At 37.4% G+C, this 9,310-nt stretch overlaps 1 protein-coding gene across 1 annotated transcript; it reads right to left on the reverse strand.

Moving 5' to 3' along the window:
- Positions 1-89: 89 nt before the first annotated feature.
- LOC103463441 (receptor-type tyrosine-protein phosphatase delta-like) lies at positions 90-8,975 on the reverse strand. The gene is made up of 3 exons (XM_008406791.2): positions 8,674-8,975; positions 3,708-3,843; positions 90-3,614 (listed from the first exon to the last, which is right to left on the reverse strand). Exons 1-3 carry the CDS (start codon positions 8,958-8,960, stop codon positions 3,546-3,548), a joined length of 492 nt encoding a protein of 163 aa, XP_008405013.2. The 5' UTR covers positions 8,961-8,975; the 3' UTR covers positions 90-3,545.
- Positions 8,976-9,310: the final 335 nt, after the last annotated feature.

Below are 9,310 nucleotides of genomic sequence, written 5' to 3' on the forward strand. Positions count from 1 at the left end.
TTACGACGTGAATTTGCAGCATGTTTTTGGTAGTTTCAGTCCGTCCTTGGTGGCATCCCACTACTGTGTTTCAACCGAGTCCTGATTTCTTTCTGCATTCCCGTCATGAAACATGGTTAAACAAAAAAAAAACAWCAAAAAATAACAATATGATTTTATACAAGGCAACAGGGAGAAAAATAAGTTTAAATGTTGCAACTGAAGCATGTATGACCTTTTTTTTCTCCTAATCATACATGATGGATTAACACCTTGTGATTGCAGGTAGTTAGACATTTGGCATTCCTGCAGAGATCTGTGAAACACCTCTGAGAAAAGTAGTACTTCTATGCCCTTGTAATTTATTCTTATGAGGCTCCTTTAGTAAATTTTGTCTATGCTGAGAATGATTAATGATTCTTGTGGTTAGTTGGTAGAGAGTGAACCAACATATTGGTTTAATCCAACTCGCGGATCACTGATCCGGATTTGTGTTCCCCTCATTCAGGCAACGGGTGTGGGAACATAGGCTGGCACGTTTCCCAGTTTGACTACYAGCAGGGGAAATTAAAGGCAGAAAAAAAGAGAGGTAATTAAAGACCAGGGAGCAGAGCTGGAGAAAGAAGGTTTGAGAAAACAGGTTCCACAAACACCAAGAAGCTGGAAATCAGCAGAACTTTGATCTGTGCATTAGTGTTCCCCACTAAAAGTATGAGATCTTTAGGGTCAAATGATACATATATTCTATATATATTTGTTTATTTACACATATACTCTAGATCATAGTGGATGTCTAATAAAATCAATGGCAACGTCATGTCTGAAAATATAAGTAAAAAAAGAGAACTTTAGGAGGATTTTTCTTCAGATTGTGAGGGTTACGGTCTGTACAGAATCATACAAGGTACAGTACATCATTGGCCTGATATAGACATTAAAAATGCTGAGCGATGAAACCCCGACAGTTGTAGAACAGATTACAAAAATCAACCAAACATAACAGCGTACTGATGATGAAGGACAATGTTTCAAAATAGTGTCCCTATGGGTACAAGTTAATTCCAATGGATAAAAGCAAAAAACAAGATCAGACACAAAGATGGCATCCCCTCAGGTTTCTTGAAGAGACATTCAGGGTCTCCAGAATTACACAATAATAATAATAAGAAGAAGAACAATAAAAAACAAAAACAAACAAACATATTTTTCAAAGACTAAAAATAACAGGTATAAAACAAATTGGATGAAAAGAAAATGTCATTTCACACTAATTGTTTGGATATATCTTCTGATTCTGCATTTAAATATATATGCATGCGTAAGTAGGCATTTATTAATCTCTCTATATAGATATAGCCTTATATCTATATATAGAAATACGTGTACCCCTACACTGTCATGTTATACTTAGGATTTCTACGGTGAAAAAATAGAATGTCTTTTAACATAATATGAACATATAAGCATTTCTCTTTTTTTCTGCTAATTAAAAAAAATGTGACAAACACATCTCTGTTAGAAAAAAACTAAACCAGAAACAGAAAATAAAAACTAACTATGTCATGTAAAATAAGTCATCATAATACAACATTAATGTTTTCATAGTGTTACAATAACAATAAGGCTTTTTTGGAAATCAGAAAAGATCACACACAGTTCTGTCCATAGCTTCGTGTTYTTGTTTTTTTGTGCACATCCGCCAGAAAGCCCTCACAGAATCCWTTTGCTCATGTGTACCAAAGCGCCGTCTTTGACATGAAAAAAACTTGGTGATTTTTAGCTTTTATTTTCTCTTTTTTTGCAGTTGAATTGGGGTGTTTGTTTCAAGCTTTTTCCTCTGTTTTGCCCTGGGGATGTGCAAGTAACAGAGAAATTTTGCATCGGGATCCGACGTGGCTACTTGCTCTGGCTGTGTCACCCACTGGGTCATCGTCTATAAAATAGAGGGGGGAAACACCGAAGCGTCTTGTTTTGTTTGTCGACCAGTTACCAACCACACATACAGTGAAACTCGGGGCCAATTTGTCAACAACGTTAATGTACAACTTTGCAATTGCAAGCGGTCTTYGCCGCTCTTGAGTTTCTTGTACAATGATAGAGGTGAATATAGAGGAGGCTGGGGAAAAAAAAAATAAAGAAAACGATAAAAAAGCAGCGGTGGACAATGACGTCGTGTGGATGCGTTTCTGTCATGCCCACCTGGGCGCAAGGAGTTTGCAGAGCTGGCTTTTTTTTTTTTTGTTCATCAGTTTTCTCTTTATCCAAAGAGTCACACGCTCAGCATACACAAGATAAGCAGCATGTTTGGTTTTTAACAGAAGAGAGAACTTAAAGAGAGAAAAGAAAAATAGATTTTTGTCCTCAAAAGACAAAAAAGTTCCAAACGATGATGATGACTGTTGGTCACTGTACACAAAGAAAGGCCCAAATTTGGCAGCGTTTCTTTGTTTGGTTGTTCCAAAAGCCTTTYCTCCTCACTGGACTGAGGGTGGACGTTTTCTCCCTCAGCCCCTTGGCGCCATGGTTCAAGAGACGAGATTGTTAAAAAACATGGGACAAGGTTACTGTTYGCATCATCCACATGAGAGGCAAAGCCAAAGATTCTCACAACTGAMATGGTTTTCCCTTAATCTTTGCAATTTTTTCTGGAGGACGTTCTTMCTGGAAATATACTGTGGAGATTTTAACTCTACTAGGGTCACCTGGCTTAGGAAGCAGGCTTTACACATTAATACAATGGAACAAATTTTACGATATGTGCTGCTGCTTTCTTTTTGACAACCACTGGGAGTGTGCTTTCTTAAAGCTCTTTGTGCTTACAGGCAGTTTGGTGACATTTTCTTAAATTGTAGAGGATGTTTTCTGCACAACTATTCATAATGTAATTGTATGTAGAATTGTGTAGAAACTCAAGGTTTCCTTTTGATGGCCGGTTTTCTTGTTCCGTTTCACTTGATGACCAAATGACCAAAGTTTGGGAAAACCTAGGAGTCGCCGCGGTTTGGCCATTTCTCAGGATAAAACTCAAAAACAGTCAATAGAAACACTTAACCCCCTTTTTTTTTTACATCCAAAACAGGCACGTGTCCCAGTCTTGGCTACATCCATCTGCTTCTCTTTGATTTTCGTTCCATTTTTCCTTCAATTGCGGTTGTTTGTTGCCGCTGTATCATAAAGATATTTTTTTAGAAGAGAAATGTCCACGAATGTTTACAACTTCCTCCACTGAAACACTTGAGGTAAGGTAAGCAGTCCGACACTTTGATTGACACCCACCCCACAGCGTGAGCCACAGCCTCTGGTTGCTTGTTGCTGAGAATTGTCTTCAGTTGAAATCATGGGCAATTTTCCTCTCCGCCTYGAGTCTGAATTGGAATTTCTCTTTGTCTGGTCGTATCGGGTGTTATTTTCTAAAGATTTACAGGATCCTGTTTGGTGTTTCTGAACGAGCAGTGGTAAAATGATCAACTGCTGTCATTTCAAATTTGAAACGTTTCTATGGCTCAGGAAACCGTTGAGTTGGGAGAGGAGGGGGCAACAGGWTTCTGAGGGGAGGAGATGGCTTTTTACGTTGCATAGTGATCAAAGCTTCCTAAGTACTCCAGAGCTGCGTGATAGCAAAATTGGTATTCGTCCTATAGAAAAAAAAAAAAGCATCAGGTAACTGTTTTGCATTTACACCAACAAGAAAGTGTTCAACTTTTTGTCGGTCTTGGACAATTTCTCACCTCAGTCTGGACCATAGCTGGCCTCTGCGTCCGGAGCATCTTCACTGTTTGGAAGATGTCTACCACTCCCTCGTAACGCATTCTCTCCAGGACGATGCTGAGGGTTATGAAGACTCCAGTTCTTCCCACTCCAGCACTAGATTTAAGAATCAGACAAGAGAAACAAAAAAGATGAAGAATTGTGCTCATTGCAGACACATACAAAAAATACAAACAAATAAAAAACACCTGTTCTGGAACGAGAATGGGTCCATATCAATAAACTATGAATGAAAAGTGAATTTATTTCAATCATTCTGTTTTTCAGAAAAGTCAAGACCATTGAAAAAAGCATTGAAAGTGATGCCCAGGCACTACTGAATACATGACTAATACTCCCTTTACATGCAAGAAGGTGATCAGCCAAAGSTGCTTTAACAACAACCTTGAGCACATGAACGTTGCTGTCTGGTGTGTCTCATCCTCTTCCACCAGATCWTTTTTTGGTTTTAGGGCAGATTAGTTTGCTGGCTAATTAAACAGTGACTCCATGGCCATTAAACCAAATATTAATACTTTAGGAAGTGTGGGTACGTGTCAAGTTCTGTGGGAAAAATGAAATCAGAATTTCAATAAAGCTCTTCACTAGAGGAAAGTGTGAAATGCTATAAATCCTGCTGTTATACGGCTGTCTGTTTTTTTTTTTTATACCAGACTCTGGGATCTTGATATTCAAATTGAAATGTAAAATTTACTTTCTTCTTCACTTTAATCAGAAAAGTGGATTTCTTCCACTTAGCTTTCCATTTATATCTTTAAGAATAGCAAGATATTTTAGCAATGTCCCTCCTGAAACCCTTCTCAAGGAAGTTAATGACTTTTTGAGCAGCGGTCAACTCGGCACTCTTGCCCATACTGAACACTGAATTTCTGCTTTTCTTGTAATTTTCTGCCTAAAATTTCTCCCTTAAAAACACATTTTTCATCTTATTTCTATTTACATACATACTTTTTGAATCATTATCTTTAAGCCATTATCACGAAAACCTAAAGGAAAGAAATATATATAATTTTGCGTTTAATAAATCTGTCACATATCTGAATTTCACCTTTTGAATGAATATCTGAAGTGAATTAACTGTTTGATGATGTTCTRCTTTATTTGGTTGAAGTTGGTCTATGTTTCTCTTGTGTCCTTATCAGTCCTTCTGCATTCAAATTACACCTGAAAGTTCAAATTTGATAAAATTCTAACTTTTCATAAAATACACCTCATGACAAACAGAAAGATTGAGTTATAAAAACGCTGCATGTTGTTAGCTCTGACTTCCTAGAAAGCAACAAAAATCTACAGCAAGAAATGATGCTCAAGGTAACAAGAACAATGRCAGCAAGGAGACAATTTGCATGCAAGAACCCTGCGAATCCACTTATACATGTGCCTCCATTCTCGTCCTCAAGGACACATGCACACATCGCAAATCACACACATACACACAAACAACATTTAGTCTCATTAAGCGCCTCTTTCCATGTGTTGGTAGAGAAAAAAAAAAAAACCTAGCCTGCTGCTGGTCCCCAGAAATACAACTCGAGTTTTAACTCAGACGCTGAAATACTTGAGAGTTGGSCCTGTAAGCTGCTTTGCTGCAAAATGACTTCCACATCACCAATGGAACAATAATTGATATGACAACAGATTTATTTGAGCTTCTTGCCTTTGATGCCACTTTGTAGGATGAGGAGTGAAAATGATGGTTGCAGACACTGTAGCTGACAACTGGGTGTGTGTGTGTTGGTCGACAAATGTAGCTCATATTATTTCACCAAATCTAAACAATAGCAAACAACAGCGCTCTAATCGTGCAGCACATACAATCGCCCCACCATCAGGCGCAAAATCCTATAGCCCACCCAAAGATGCTTCCTGGGACTTCTCCTTCAACCTCCTCCTCTCCAGATCCAAATCTTAAAGAGCGGTGAGCCACTGCAGACTGAGAGGATTTGGTGTCTCCCCCACCCCCATTCACAGGATGTATTCATGCAATTAATAACAAAAAGCATGTGGTGCTATTAGACAGAGGGAGAGTAAAGGATGGGAGGAGGCAGAGTGAGAGGAAAAAGATCCAGGAGAATGGCTGGATGGGAAAGAAGAGCGAGCGAGAGGATTAAGGAATAGGCAGATGACAGACTGGGAAGTCTGGTGATGGAAAGCGCAAGAGTAAGAGAAAAGGGAGACATAAGCTCTTCTCGTGGAGATAAGAAAGCCCAGAAGAGGAGGGGAAAAGACAAAAAAAAAGAGAAAGGTGGCTGCTATACTGCAAAAATAAAAACAAAAATCCATCCCCCAAAGAAATGTATTTTCAAAATAAGAACTCTTCAACACATCAGTAGTCTGACAACCATATTATTTGGCTGATTTTCTGGATATTGTCTATTTACTATTATTTTAGTCTTCTCTACTCAAAAGTTCTCATATGACAAATGTCCAGATTTTTCTTCCTAGACCTCAACAGGAGGTCTAGGAACCTCCTGTTGAGGTTCCTATGTATTTTGATCCTGAGTATCAAAATACATATGAATATAAGACATAAAAATATAAAAGATAGCAACTAAACCTATGAAATTACTTGGCTTTTGTATTTGAAGTATTTAACATATAGTAGCTTGTGAAACTATTCATCCCTTTCACATTTTTCCATTGACTTCAAAGTGTTTGTGGACACATGAACACATCTTTATTTGGGTGGAGATTATCTACACAAAGATGTGGAGCCAAACCTGTATAAGATGAGACCTCAATSGAACTTTTTGGAAACTAGCAAAGTACAAAAGTTACCACTGCACRTCACCCTGCACAAACTATTTCCACTTTGAAGTATAGTGCTTGCAGCATCATGCTGTAGCAATTACTTTGCTTTTTTAAGACACCGAAGACGGTTAAAGTTGCTGGCGAGATTAAAGGCAGTAAATACATGGCAATTCAGAAAGTAAAGCTGTTAGAGCATCTAAAAGACTTTAAACTGCAGCAAGCATTAACTTTCAGCAGGATAGGTCTCCTCAAACATGTCCACACTTACAGATGAATGGTTTTAGTCAAGAGATATATGTTAGCTTTGGTCAAATTCCAGACCTAAATTCAACAGAAATTGTGGCAAGACTTTGATGTTGACACAGCCCATCCAATCTGGCAGAGTTATTTAAGAAATAGGAATTGGCAAAAATGTGTGTCTAAACACACATAAAGCTTGGAAGGACACATGACAAAACACGTTAGAGCTTTAATTACAGCAAAACCTGGCTTGACAACATACTGAATCAGGGGGTGAACATTTGTTTATGCTGCATTTTTCAGATTTGCATTTGTAAAACATTTTCTAAACATATCCTTTTATTTCAACTTTTCAATTATATGATTCTATGGGTTATTCTATCACAAGAGTGTAGTAATGTTTACAGAAAACTGACATTAGTTAATAAAAAAAAAAAAAACGTTTAGGATTTTTAGCGTGATCATTAAAAGGAGCAGGTATGTGAATCTTGGATTTGATAGGTTGAGTGCCTTTTCTTTTTACAGCCGTGGTGCAATACCTGCACCAAACAAAGAAAGAAAACCTTCCCCTTTTCAACAGTCTCACAGAAGGGTAACATGTTTTTGGAGCTTCCTTTACACATACTACAACCCCCAGAGGACCATTTCCAAGAGGGTGACATCATTTTTGATTTTAACGCAAGGAAGCTGATGTCATGTTTCATGATGTAATGGTGCTTATGTGATATTAATGTAAAGCAGAAATGACTACCTGGCTCAAAAGTCAAATGTCTTTATGAAAAAAAAAAAATCATTCTGTCAACACACCATTTTTTAACCCGAATGGTGCAACAAAAACATGCATCAAAGTTTACACTGCTTTTATTTTCTCGCCTTGTCGCTCATGCAAAACAGAGACGCACACAAAGTCTATTGTAAATCAACAGGAAGTCAGAATCTTTGAAATGGGTCTTCTTCAAGGTCTAACAATGAATATACATAATCTGACTTTCTACCATAATCCAGCTGGCCAAATTAATGATGTAAGTCACCTTGGAAGCTACGCTCCAGGTCATAAAAAAAAAAGATATGCAACATGAAATGGTCACAAAAACCACGAGAAGGGCTTTGTCATTTTATCATCTCTGCTTTTTTCAAATACTAAGCCTCTTCTGAGCCTTATCAATTATGTAGGAGAAGAACCTGTTCAGGAGCAGAGGTTGCGTTCCACAGAGGCAAAAAAGAGAGGAGGAGTCATGAAGTTAGAACTCCACTGCAAGAGTAGCTGTCCAAAGAAACAAAAATTATCGACAGGGGTTATCTGACCCTGATTCTGTCTTTGGAGTTCAACTCAGGGTTAAAATTAAAATGTTAACTAAACCACAATTTACTATTCACTTTTTATGAATCTCTTAAAAAAAATGTAATGAAATGTTTTTGAAAGGGGTGAACGGGGTAAAATATTTTATAGCTTATGTTTTAGGAGAATCCAGCTATGTATTAGGTGTCATAATGTGAGGATTTTAGGAAATATAAAAGCAATATACAAATGAGGCTTATAAATACACAGGATGCCAATAATGAAAATATAAAATATTACTGCCATATACAGTACCTCATAAAATGCTCAAACTATAGAACTATTTGTGCACTCTACAGTGCTATTTAGAACAAAGCTTATCAGTTGTTAGAACAATTTTGTTCTCTAATTCCTTCAACATGAGCATTTGTTGAAATACAATAGAGCAAACATATGCTGCCTAATAAAAGTTGGTAAACTGACTGGTCTGGCTGAAAAAACTAAAGCTAAATAAAAATAAAAATAACTGCATGTTCATTTTCTAACATGTTTCAACATATTAATTTGGAATACTTGCTTTAAAACTACAAAGTGGCAAATTACACAAGTGACTTGTTTGCAACCCTTTGTGCATGAAATAACATCAGACACATTACCTGCAATGTACAGAGATGGGCCCATCCTGTCCAAACTGCTCCTTGGTTTTATGAACCTGGCCAATAAAATCGATGAATCCCTCTCCGGATTTGGGTACACCTTGTTCTGGCCAATCAGTAAACTGGAACTGCCTTACTGTTCTGGACTGGCCATCCTGCAAAATAAAATGGAGATAAGGTGGAGAATCAGAGTCAGCTTTATTTGGCAAGTTTGTCCATGCAAACAAGGAATTTGACGATAGTTCCCCTTTGCTCTCATTGAAGATATTTTGAGAAAATGGAAACATATGGCTAACAAAAAGAAAAGTCGCCATTTCAAATAACTAAGAAAAGATAATTATTGCATAGTTATTGCATGGGTGATAAAACTTCACCAGCAAGCAATTTAACTCGCTGGTGATGCAAYGAATAGTTTCTCATTTCACAAAGAACTAAGACGAAAGACACAGCCACGGTTGTGGAAAAAGCGTTAATCTGTTTAAGAAGGGACAAACCATTGGCATGCATCAAGCAAAGAAAACATCTAAGCTTGCAGAAACTACTAAAACTGTGTTAAGAACTGTTCAACACATTATTAAAAACAGAAAGGAAAAGTGGGAAACCATTGTAACCATTAGAGAAAGACGTAGTCGAAAAA

This window comes from Poecilia reticulata, linkage group LG4 (assembly GCF_000633615.1).
Source record: "Poecilia reticulata strain Guanapo linkage group LG4, Guppy_female_1.0+MT, whole genome shotgun sequence".
NCBI classification, from domain to species: Eukaryota; Metazoa; Chordata; class Actinopteri; order Cyprinodontiformes; family Poeciliidae; genus Poecilia; species Poecilia reticulata.